Source organism: Lonchura striata, chromosome 35 (genome assembly GCF_050655825.1).
Source record: "Lonchura striata isolate lonStrDom1 chromosome 35, ASM5065582v1, whole genome shotgun sequence".
Taxonomy (NCBI): Eukaryota; Metazoa; Chordata; class Aves; order Passeriformes; family Estrildidae; genus Lonchura; species Lonchura striata.
This window is the reverse complement of record NC_140737.1, coordinates 5,927,905-5,940,843: the sequence shown is the minus strand read 5'-3', so window position 1 is coordinate 5,940,843 and position 12,939 is coordinate 5,927,905. Positions and strand designations below refer to the sequence as shown.

The window sequence follows — 12,939 nt, the reverse complement described above, 5'->3', positions numbered from 1 at the left end:
TTCTGCTCAGTCAGGCCTCAGATATCGGGCCCCTTTATCAGCTCCATTGCTTTACTCTCTGTTTTATTCCCCATACGGGGACACCAGGGCTCTGCCCCACGGGGGTCACTGGGGATCATCCAGCCCGGATCCTCCCATGGGGGATGGAGCTGCAGCAGCGCACCAAGCTCTTCCCTCACTCTCTTCCCTCACTCCAAGCTCTTCCCTCACTCGGGGCACTCACAGGGCTTCCCTTACTGGTGCCTCCGTTGGTGTTGTGTCAGTTGAGAGCTCCCGGAGAAGCTCTTCCCACACTTCCCACACTCGTAGGGCCTCTCTCCAGTGTGGATGCGCCGGTGCTCAGTGAGGCTGGAGTTGCGGTTGAAGCCCTTCCCGCAGTCGGGGCAGTGGTAGGGCCTCTCCTCTGTGTGAATCCGCTCATGGAGGAGGAGATTGGAGCTGGTCTGAAACCTCTTCCCACACTGGGGACACTCGTAGGGCCTCTCCCCAGTGTGGATGCGCTGGTGTCTTCTCAGGTGTGAGCTCCGCCCAAAGCTCTTCCCACATTCCAAGCACTCATAGGGCCGTTCCCCAGTGTGGATCACCTGGTGCTGGATCAGGCCAGACATGTCTTTGAAGCTCTTCCCACACTTCCCACACTCGTAGGGCCTCTCCCCAGTGTGGATGCGCCGGTGCACGGTGAGGTCGGAGTTGTGCTTGAAGCCCTCCCCGCAGTCGGGGCAGCGGAAGGGCCTCTCCTCTGTGTGACTCTGCTGATGTCTGAGGAGATTGGAGCTGCTCTGAAACCTCTTCCCACACTCCCCACACTCGTAGGGCCTCTCCCCAGTGTGGACCCTCTGGTGCTGGATCAGGCTGGATCTCCAGCTGAAACCCTTCCCACATTCCAAGCACTTGTGGGGCTTCTCCCTGCCATGAGGCTTCTCCAGGAGCTCCGAGCTCTGTCTGGATCTCCGCCCGCCTTCCTGGCTCAGGGGGGCTCTTTCCTCCCCGCAGCTCCCTGGGCTGGGTTTGCAGCTCCTCCTCCTGCAGCATCTCCGGGGCTTTTCCTCCTCCTCCATCCAGCCACGCCCTGGAAATGACAAATCCTGATTTGACAGAAAAACAAGAGAAAAGCTCCTTGTACTGGAGGTTCCTCCTTGCCCAAGTTCATCTCAGGAAGTCACTGGGAATCTTGTGTCTATAAGAACCTACAAAACACCAAGATTTAGCTCAAAAATCCTGCAAACTTCAAGACACAGTACAAAACCTCCCCAAACATAACAGCTCAGCAAATCCACCTCCAAAACATAAAGATTCAGCTGCCACATAAAACCAAAGCACCAACATTTAGCCCAAGAAAGCTCAGAAACACCAAGATTCACCCCGTGAAAATCGTGGATCCCCCTCCACAGTCACCTGCTGCATGTGGGGAGAGCAGCGCTCCTGGGGCTGGGGGAGGCTGCAGACACAGGGAGGGGTGGAACCTTCTGCTGCTTCCTCTTTCTGCTCCTCCTCCTCCTCCTCCTGTGTCTCTCCTCTTCCTCCTGCTATTCCTCCTTCTCCTGCACAATCCCACCCTCTCCTGCCACCTGCATCCTTTGACCATTCTGTTCCTCAAGCCTGCTTCTCCTTCCCTTCTCCTCCTGCCCCCAGGCCCAGCACCCACTGCCGGCTCCCTCTTCCCCCCAGCCCCACAGCATCCCAGCGCAGGGGCAGGGATGGAGCTGGGGCAGGTCGGGCTGGGGCAGCGCTGGGCTCTCGGCCGCTCCCGCCCGCACTCGGTCCCCACTGCAGCCGCTCCCGCCAGGACAGCGCGGGGGGGCCCGGCCTTGGCGCTGCCCCACTCCCACCTCCCCAAATTCCCCTCGCGGGGCCATGGGGCCGAGGGGGGGCGCAGGTGGGGTCCAGGTGGGGAATGCTGAGATAATTTCAAGAGTGGGTCCCCAAGAAGAAGAATTGGAATTTGTGGTAGACACAGGGGCAGAAAGAACCTTTCTGTTAAATATTCCAAAAGGTTATAGTGTAAGCAAAGATACCGTAATAGTAACAGGAGCAAAAGGAGAGAGTTTCACAGTACCCATTATTAAAAATGTGGCAATAGAGGGAGAAACTAAATTTTGGATGAGGGATGTTTTCTTGGTCCCAGGGGCAGGTAGCAATTTATTGGGACAAGATTTACAGGTTAAATTAGGAATAGGGGTTGTTCCAGAAGATGGGAAGATGACAGCTAGACTTTTAAAACTAGGCCAGGAGGATGGAAGAAGAATTAACAAGGAAGTTTGGGCTGGGGAGGGAAATAGGGGAAGATTAAATATTGACCCCATAAAGATTACAACTGAGGAAAAAAAAATTGTCCCATACATGTATGGCAGTATCCTGTATCTTTAGAAGGACGGGAATGTTTAAAGCCAGTAATAGAAGGACTAATAAAGGATGGACATTAGAACCTTGTATGTCTCCCCATAATACCCCAATACTCCCAGTAAAGAAGCCTGATGGGAGCTATAGACTGGTACAAGCCTTAAGGGAGGTTAACAAAGGAACTCAGACCCGCTATCCATGGGTACCAAATCCTTATACTCTTTTCAGTAAAGTTCCTCCCCAGCATCAGTGGTTTAGTGTAGTGGACCTTAAAGATGCCTTTTGGGCTTGCCCATTAGCCCAGGAGAGCAAGTTATCTTTGCTTTTGAATGGAAGGACCCACTAACTGGAGAAAACAGCAATTAAGATGGACAAAACGACCACAGGGGCTTACAGAATCCCCAAACTTATTTGGACAAGCTTTAGAAACAATACTACAAACTTTCCCCACTCCCCCTGAAATATAAATTATCCAATAAGTGGATAATCTTTTACTTTCTGGGGAAGCTGAAGCTGGAGAGGCTACTATAAAGCTTTTGAATTTTCTTGGGGAAAAAAGATTAAGGGTATCAAAAGGGAAGCTGCAATTTGTAGAATCAGAGGTAAAATATCTTGGACACTTGCTTAGTAAGGGTAGTTGGAAGCTCAACCCAGACTGAAACACAGGGATTCTATCCCTTCCCCCTCCCTCTTCAAAGGGGGAAATCAGAAAGATACTCAGATTATTGGGATATTATAGATTGTGGATTGAAGGAAATACACAGGCAGTAAAATTTTCGAATAAAAAAAACTGACAGAGGGAGATGATATAAAATGGATCAAAAAGGGTAATGAAAAACTAAGAAAAAAGAAGTAAAAACTAGCCCCAATATCAACTTTAAGCTTACCTTCACTAGCAACACTCTTTCATTTGTATGTAAATGAAAAAAAAGGGGTAGCTCATAGGGTTTTGTTTCAAGAGTGGGGAGGAGTAAAGAGACCCATGGCTTATTTATCAAAGATGTGGGATCCAGTAAATCAAGGCTGGCCAGTGTGTATTCAAGCTACAGCAGCTACTGCAATCCTAGTAGAGGAAAGTCATAAACTGACTTCTAGAGGTAAATTAATTGTAATTGTGTGCACACCTCATGCAGTACTAAATTTCTTCCAATTTGCTTTGTGATTTTTATCTTGAAATACATAACTTACTGTACTCTAGGATTGAAAAACTAGTTTACAGCTGTGACATAGCAAAACCTGCTATTAATTTGAGTCAATGCAGGCTGTTCAATCAACTGTTCTCAGTGTGTAAAGTTAAACTAAAGGTAACACCAACTGCTTGGTAGGTCAATGAGAAACAATTTTCCTTCCAACCAGTCCTTTTTCATGTACCCAAATGTGTTTTGCTTTCTTAGTTTTTTTGTTTTGTTTGTTTGCTAGTTTTTCTGGAAGTGCTAACTACTTGCAGTGTATCTAGAACAGCAAATAAAATTGTGCATACAAAACACTTGTAAAAAAATAGGGCTCATTTTTTCCCAGAATGGGAGGTGGCTACATATAGAAAAGGGAAACTACAAAGCTAAATGAAGAAAAAGTTTCAGTATCTTCTAATGTAAACAATTTGTTACTTCCAGCATCACAGTGGGTGTGTGACACACACATATGAAAAAGATGGTGAGGGAGATCTCTGTTTACTACAGTTTCCTATTTCTTGAATGAGTTAGAGAGCTATGAAGCAATTGTGATTCCTTGTGTGGATTACCCAGGCCTGCAGGGAGGGCTGGGCCATGGTTCCCTCTGTGCTGCAGGCAGCCCTGCAGCGTGGCAGCAGTGGCTTGCCTCTGGTGAGTTTGCAGGCAGGGTGCTCCAGCACTGCAGTGCTCAGGGGCAGTTTCCTATTTTGACATCAAAGCTTAAATTCAAGAGTGCCTCTTCCCATCCAGTTATTGTTTGTACTGTAAGAACCTCTTCAGAGAGTGTCTCCTGGCAGTCAAAAAGAGAGTATTGCAGAGATAAATTCCTTACTTGCTGTCTCCCCCACTGTATCCACATTTTGTCTATTCCCTCTTCAAATTATAGATTTGTAAAACTCATGCTCTGTGTCCTCAGATGCCCTTCCCAAATCAAACCTTGGCTTCTTTGCAAATTATATTGCACTAACAAGCATTGCCTTAAATTTTTTATTGCAGGCAAGATCACTTCAGACGTAAGTTTGTTTACCTTGTTCCTACAACCCTTTCAAGCTTGTGAATGGAAAATTGTGACAGCAAAATAAGTCTTTAGTTTTAGCACTGTCAGCTGTGGGTAGCTGGTAGCCCTTGGTGGAGGGTGCCGTGAATTAAAGGCCTGCAGAACACACATAACAAAAGTAATTAAATTTGTAAGGAAGTTGAAAAAGGAGGGAGAGGTGATTGGCAGACTCACCTCTCCAGGATGTAGGACTAATGTTAGAAAGTGGACTGATATTGGAATGTGGATGTTGAAATGTGAAGAGAGAAAAAGAGAGCGAAAGAGAGAGAAAGGGAGAAGAGAGAAGAAGAGAGAAGAAGAAAGAGAGAAGAAGAGAGAAGAAGAGAGAAGAAGAGAGAAGAAGAGAGAAGAAGAGAGAAGAAGAAAGAGAGAAGAAGAGAGAAGAAAGAGAGAAGAAGAGAGAAGAAGAGAAAAAGAGAGAAAAAGAGAGAAGAAGAGAGAAAAAGAGAAAAAAGAGAGAAGAGAGAAAAAGAGAGAAGAAGAAAGAAAAAGAGAGAAAAAGAGAGAAGAGAGAAAAAGAGAGAAAAAGAGAAGAGAGAAAAAGAGAGAAAAAGAGAAAAAGAGAGAAAAAGAGAGAGAAAGGGAAAGAGAGAGAAAGAGAAAGAGAGGGAGAGCGAAATATGCCCCAAAGTCCCCATACCTTCGCTATCTGTAAGTTCTCCCCTATTCCTGCTAGACAGAGTGACAACAAGGGGAAGGGAGTGAGGAAGTACAGTCAAAGGCAAAGCTGTGAAAAAGAGGGAGAGCGGGACCACCAATAGAGATAAGATCAAAGCAGAGATAGCTGACTCTCACAATGTGCTTTATTTTTTTAAACAAGACTTCTTTTTTTTCCTTCTGATTTTTGTTGTTAAGGAAAGGAGGCTTTTGTTCTGAAGAATGGGTCTGTAAGACTAAAACAGTTGGATGTTGCCTAAAAAGCAAAAAACCAAGAGATGTGATACATCTTGTGTTAAATTTGGGCTAGTCTTTTTTTTATTTAACTAATTATAGCTCACAAGAAGAAGAATTGGCCTCTGCAGCAATTAGCACAGATGGATACAAGAAGAAGAAGCAGCTACAGAAAAAGTTTTTAGTTAAACCCAGAAAGTTTTGAAGAAAACTAATGGTGAAAGTTAATGCAGTATTGTTTTTCTTTTCTTTTAACACTGTGTTATTAAGAAGTCCTTTCCAGGTACTACTAAAGCAGCAAACCCAACCATGGAAACAGGGTGAATTCATGCCAGCAAAATAAAAGAATTTGTGAAGAAACGTGAGGAATGGACTATCACATCTAAACTGGGTGATACCAAATTGACTTTCAACCAGGACTGGGTGGTAATGGTTTGGGAAGACCCAAATGACCCAAGGCAGGTACAAAGAATAACACCTAACTGAGAAATAAGGCAAAGCTTGCATCACTGGTTCTAAGCCCTGCCTGAATAAGCCCTGAGACGCCTCCGACACCTCCTTGGCAGAGGAACACTGCCACTTCAAACAGGAGGATCGGGAGTGTTTGAGTCAAGAGTTCTTATAGTCTGGCCTTAGCCTGTGACTTGTACAGGCAAGAAGGGAAATTGCCATTAATACTATGCTGTATACTTTATTTGATTCATCCCCACATTGGGCATGGCAGCTGGGTTATAAGTGAATGTTTAAATTATGAGAATAATTGGCATTGTAGCTCACAAAATCTATGTTCTTGTGGCAAGAAGTATTGAGTACTGAATCAATCCCCTATACAGAAAGACCTCAAAAACTGAAGTAATAAATTGCTTTTGTAGATGGGGATTATCAATGCCTGTGGACTGAGAGATACCTGAGGAATGGTGGAAAACCACAGTTAAAAGGTGTCAAAAACAATTTGCCTGGAAATGAGTAAAAAAGGAGTGACAAGGGAAACAGAGGGCAAGCCTGGATTGAGCACTGTACTCACCAGCGAGAAGATCACACGTACCTGCTGTGGGCAGCAGCCCCACAGGCAGGGGAGGTGGGGGTATAAGCCATGCCAGACCTCTGTCATTCCTGTTTCTGTCTCTCATTTGTTGTCTTTTCCCTTCTGAGATAGCAGCAAGATCGTGTCACAAATGCTACAGAAAGTATCACATGGAAAGAAACCAAAGTTCCTTTTTGGTACACACACCCATGTCAACAGCCACTGTTATAACCCATCCAAATCAAGTACCTGCAGGAAAAAGGGGGAAAATTATCACATTACAAAGAACTTAGGAAAAAGTAGTAATACTTGGGGCATGGAATGTCCAAAAGGAGAGAGATGGATTTGTTTTACATTTGATCTTAGAAATATAGTCCAAGATTCGGTAAAGAGACAGTTAGTAAAAAAAAAGGTAAAACAAGCACAGCAGTCTAGCTCTGTGTTAACCCCAAATTATATCCTCAGTCATATTAAATGACTCCAAGCAGTTATAGAGAAGATAATAAACAAAGCTGCTCAGGCATTGGAATTAATATGGAGTCTGCAAAGCCAAACATCACCTGCAGTGCATTAAAATAGGTTGGCTTTACGCTATTTATTGGCTAAAGAATGGGGTGTACAGATTGTTGAAAATAGATGGCAATGAGGATGTCATCCTGGAAAAAACAAAGGATATCAGAAAAAAATTATGACCCAGGTATCAGTCCAAAAATGGGAAAATAACGTTAAAAACTAGCAGGTGGGGTAATGTATTGAAAATGGGATGGTGGAAGAAATTAGGATTCTTCCTTTTATGTGTTACAAGTGTTTTGATATTTCTTCTTTGTTTAATCCCATGTTTTATTTGATTACCAACAGAGTCCAAAGAATGCAAGAGGACAGGAAATATTCTTTATAAATAATTTGGCTTGAGCAGTAAGAGGTGGGATTGTGAAAAATGCATATTTATGATTGGCTTTTCGCAAATGTTACAATGAATATTATATGTGTAATGTTAGAAAGTTATGCTGTATTAATTCCCTTACATATTGTGTTAAGTGCAGTTTTAGGTTACAACATTATGTTAAAATAGAGATTATGTATGTGGGGGGAGTTTTCTTTTTAGGAATGAGATGCTCCCTTCGAAGAACACCTAAATCTTCCAAAGGAGAGGAATTTATGGGTTCTTATCAGGAGAAGCTAATTTCTTCAGGCCTTGCTCAGACTTGAAGATGCCAGGGGATTAAAGGGAACAGTTGACATACAACAGAGTTTCTTGTTTAGAACAGAATGTATGCATAACCATGAAGGATGTATGACTATGCAACAAGTGTATTGGTTTAAGGGTGATTCCTTTGTTCACAAGTCAAGCTTTTCTTGACTTAGTGTCCGAGAGCATCTGGACCTCCGTAATTCTTTGCTCTTTTTGTCTTGTAATTGTCCTAATTCTAATTGTATTATTATTTTTATAACCATTTTATTATTATTAAACTTTTAAAATTTTAAAAACCAAGTGATTAGAGTTTTTCAAAATTTTCAAAACTAGATGAGATTTAAAGGTGACCCTTTAACTCATGAACAATAAATAGATTGAAATAAGTAGAAGATAATTTGTTCACTGTAATATGCTTGCTTGTCTTAGTTTGCATAAGAATGTACTGTGGAATGTTAACCTAATTTGTTTTGCATAAGATAGTGGCTAAGAATGTACTGGTGTGTCTTTGAAATGCTTATTTGCTTACAAGGTGATAAGGAGGTTGAGATTAAAGTCCTGGGCGTGTGTGTATCTGGTCTGCTTGCTTTATCTCAAAAGAAGAGACTTAGAAGCTATCACAACGACCAGACTCAGACTACATTTGGAGAGTCACGTCTGCAAGGAGAAAAGGGGGGATAAAAGGAAGGTTGGGACAGAACATTTTTGCGCGCCATTGGTGGAGCAGGAGACTCCCCGGCCGCCCAGCGCTGAATTTTTGCCTGCCTTACTTGCTTGCTAATTTTAAATAAAATTGCTTTATTGAATTAAGACACTTCAAATTGCCGTGTCACAATTTATAACATAGATGATTTGAAGGAAAAAAAAAAGCATCAGATTGTGGGGGGGGGCACAACTGAGGCTGCTGAAGGCTGCTGTGGAAGAGAAGCTGCATTCCAGGCACCCAGGAGGAGCTTCAGAAATGCAAATTAACACTGCTGGGGCAAACTGGGGACAATGTACCTGGCTCTTCTTGCCTGGGGCAGGAATTGGCTGATTCCCTCTGCCCCTCACCCCAAGCTCTGCCTGCTTGCACAGATGGAATCTGCACAGCTGAAGGCAGAGCCCATGCTGAGGATCTCTGACTCTGCAACAGAAATTGATGAAGCTGCAAAGGGAAACAACAAATGGAGAATGTTGGGAAAACTTCACTAAAATAAGGGGGGGATCATCCCTCTGCCCACTCCAACATCTGCTGTCACTGTCTGTGCTGTACAGGGTGTATCAGAGCACTGGGGGTTTTGCTAGAACAAGTTCAGGGAAATCAGTTGGAATTCAAGTATGTGATGAAGGATTAAGAAAAAAATGGTAAATTGATGCAACTTCAGCTGCAGGGAGCACCCAAAAATGGGGAAAAAGATAAAGGGCCAACAGAACAAATCCTACAACACCATGGACCAGCCCCTGGGAACCAAAAAAATTTTGTGAAAAATGCATGTTATCTGGCTCCACGCAGATAGTTACTATATGTATTATGTTACATTGATAAGTTGTGCTGTATTAACATTTTAATAGTATGGTAAATGTATCTTTGAAGATAAAATGAAGCTTTAGTAGTTAAAAGAGAAAATATGCATTGCGGGGGGGGGGGGGGGTTAAGGAATGAGAACACCTAAATTCGCTCAAGGAACACCTAAATTCTCCAGACAAGAGCAATTTATTGTTTTCTTACTAGAAGAAGCTAATTTCTTCAGGCCTTGCTCAGACTGAAGCACGCCGTGGGGATTAAAAAAACAGCTGACATACAACAACAGACAGAGTTTCTTGTTTTAAATAAAATGTATGCATAACCATGAAGGATATATGAATATGCAACAGTGTATTTTTTTAGGGGTGATTCCTTTATTCACAAGGTATGCTTGTTGTGGCTTAAGTGCCCAAGAGAGCATCCTGACATCTGTAAGTCTTTGTTTTTATTGTCTTGTAATCATCCTAACTCTAAATTTTAATTAGTCTAATTGTACTCCTACTTTTAGAACCATTTCACTATTATTAAACTTCTAACATTTAAAAACCAAGTGATTGGCATTTCTCACAAATTCTTACCAGGAGACTGAGAACCCATTTATCATTTCAATGGCATCATTACATTACAAGCTGTCCTCGAAAGAAGAACCAACCAGACAGCTCCAGCTCCTGACTTTCCTGCCGACCAAGCCACTGAAATGATGAACACAACATTTCACCAGGGGATGGGATCAGATTATCTGTTAGCAGAAAAAGCAGGAGTTTGTGGAAAACTAAATGACTCAAACTGCTGCTGGTAAAGAGATGACAAGGGAAAAGTGGTGAAAAGGATAACAAAGGAAATAGGAGAGCAGTTTATGTATTGGTCAAACACAGAAAGGATGGGAATGGGACACGGTTTCCTGGCTCCCCAGCACACCAGTGGTTAAACGAATGCTGCTTCTCCTCTTCTGTGCTGCAGCAACTCTCATCTTTTTACCATGCTCCACACCTTGGCAGTGCAGCTCATCCAGCAGCTGAGCCAGGGCATGCAGGTGGCAGCCAGGCCTCCTGATCCACAAACGGCTACAAAAGGACAGGGAATGAGGGCACCGAGAATAATCCCAAAACCAAAGAGGACCCGGGAAGGACAAAACAGAGTCAAGGAGTGAATCTGCCTGGAGATCGGGGCAGGGAGTTGTAGAGAAGGAAGTAACGGAGAAACCATCAGTTCCAATAAATGGTACAAATTGACCCAGACAGCTGCTCAAAGTCCCGCTACATTCCCGAAATTCCCCGAGAAGAACAAAGACTTAACAGAGCCATGAATATCGGCTGTTATACAAAAGGAGGGTGCACATTAACGAGGACAGGCTCCAGGCGCATCGGGAAGTCGGAACCTTCCAAGGAACTCAGCCGGTGGGCAAAGGCAGAGGGAGATCGGCCGGGAAAATGAGGATAAAAAGGAGGCTGCGGACTACAGCCACGGCAGAGAGCGCACGGCAAATGCCCCACGGCCTCTGCCCCTGCTCGGCAATAAAGTCACTTTGACAGGACTCCTCGCTCTCCCCCGGGCACACGAACCTCCGGCGACGGGAATTTCCCCGCCCGCTCCCGGCCGCGGGGCAGCCCCTCTGTCCTACCCACAGCAGCCGGGCCGAGCCAGCGCTGCTCCGGCAGCGGCTCCTGCCCGGCCCCGGCGGGAAGGAGACCGCGGGCAGCCGCTCCCGCAGCGCCCTCGGCCCGGGGCCGGCACGGGCCGGACACGGCACCGGCGAGCCGCCGGAGCCCCCTGCCGCCCCCTCCGCCCGCAGCCAGCCCCGAGCCCCCGCAGAGCCCAGCGCGGCTCCCACCTGCGCCGGGGCCGCCTCCGAGCTCCGCCGCCGCCGCCTCACCGCGCTCCGGCCGCTGCCGCCGCTGCCGGGCCCGCACAGCCGCTCGGCCAATGGCGGCGCTGCGCGGCCACGGCCGCCCTCAGCCCGCCGCCGGGGCCGCGCCGCGCCCCGCTCCCACCAATCAGCGCGCCGCAACCGCGACTGACGGCACCGGCGGCCAATGGCAGCGAGCTCGGGGCGGGCTCTGCGCACGGCCCCGCCTCGCCCCGCGCTCTCGGCGCCCCCGGGCTGCGTGAGGGGAAAGCCGGAGATGAGGAACAGCCCCGGCACGGGCCCGGGCCGAGCCGGGATTGAGCTGCCCACACAAACAAACTTCTCCGCGCCTCCCGCCACGGCTTTCCCGGCCCTGCGCCTCCCGTGCCTCCGCCTCTGCGGGAAGCCCAGGAGCCTCGCTTCTCCTGCCCCTCGTTAGCGCATCAGTGCTTCGCTTTGATTTCCCCCGAAAAGGGAAACCTGCCCGAAGCCCTGTGGGTGGGTGGGGCAGGGGAGAGATTTCTGGCAGAAAACTCCAAAGACGCGGAGCAGGAGAAGGAGAAGTCAGTGCAGAGCCTTAAATGCAGCTTTCCCCACGGCTCCCTGCTCCCAGCTGCACCTCCTCCCCCGGCAGGGCAGGAGACAGGGAATGGGGCCATGCTCAGCTCATCCCCCGGGGCTTCTCCCTCTGCTCAGGGACAGGAGTCGTTCCCTGCTGCACCCTGCGCTCTCTCCCGGCCGAGACTTCTCCAGGAACTTCTCGGAGCGGAGTCCATCCCCTGGGCACAGCCCCCTCCGAGTGCTGCAGCGTGGGTCACTGTGCCACGGGCTCAGTCCTGCCAGGACAGGCTGCTCCAGCGGGGCCCCTCTGCCCGCGGGCTCACAGCCTCCTCTCGGGCATCGCCGAGCTCCAGCCCGGCTCCTGCAGGGGCTGCAGGGGATCTCTGCATCCCCACGGACCTGCAGGGGATCTCTGCATCCCCACGGACCTGCAGGGGGATCTCTGCATCCCCACGGACCTGCAGGGGGATCTCTGCATCCCCACGGACCTGCAGGGGATCTCTGCATCCCCACGGACCTGCAGGGGATCTCTGCATCCCCACGGACCTGCAGGGGATCTCTGCATCCCCATGGACCTGCAGGGGATCTCTGCATCCCCATGGACCTGCAGGGGGATCTCTGCATCCCCATGGACCTGCAGGGGGATCTCTGCATCCCCATGGACCTGCAGGGGATCTCTGGCTCCCCATGGACCTGCAGGGGGATCTCTGCAGCCCCATTGTAATATATGTTATGGCACAATTCGTGATTTTGTAAAATATACATCAAGTCAGTTGTGCTTGTAGAAAAAGATTCTTAAAGTTTTAAATGACCAGTGGCTGCAGCCGGGGCTGGAGAAACCACAGCTGGAAGAGAAAGAAAGACCTAATTTACAAATGAAAAAAGGTAGCTGGGTGCAGAGATCGGCTCTTTCCGGGGACAATCCAGGAGACACCCAACGTTTAACCCCTGGTCTGCCGGGGAGCCAGGAAACCAGGCACACGGGCACCCCGCCCTTGCAGCTGCTGAGGAGGCTGCTGGGCTGTGCTTCAGCAGAGGAGATGGAATGTGGCTTACCACTCTGCCCTTCTCTAAAAACGGAGAATGGGTCAGGAGGTTTGGGCTCTGAGCACACAGCAGCCTGGCCCAGGCACAGGCCGTGGTGGGACAGGGGCACAGGAGCCTTCTGTGACTGACCGTGGCTCTCTGGTTTCTCTCTGCAGACTGCCAGCTCCTCATGCCATGGAAACGGCCCCACTCGGCCTGCCAGTCTGGGAGGGCTGGAGGGCTGTGGGTACTCATTTGCTGTCAAAAATAAATTGTGTTTTTTTGTCATTGTCATTGTCATCATCAGAACATTTCTTTCATCC

The 12,939-nt window shown here is 47.6% G+C and overlaps 1 protein-coding gene across 1 annotated transcript in view; it reads right to left on the bottom strand.

Annotated features, from left to right (window-relative positions):
* LOC144247619 (uncharacterized) overlaps positions 1–608 on the bottom strand; it is a 46,328-nt gene extending 45,720 nt beyond the window's left edge. Inside the window, 2 exon segments of the mRNA XM_085564999.1 lie at positions 304–536; positions 585–608. Coding sequence (XP_085421125.1) covers positions 304–536; positions 585–608 — 257 coding nt within the window.
* Positions 609–12,939: the final 12,331 nt, after the last annotated feature.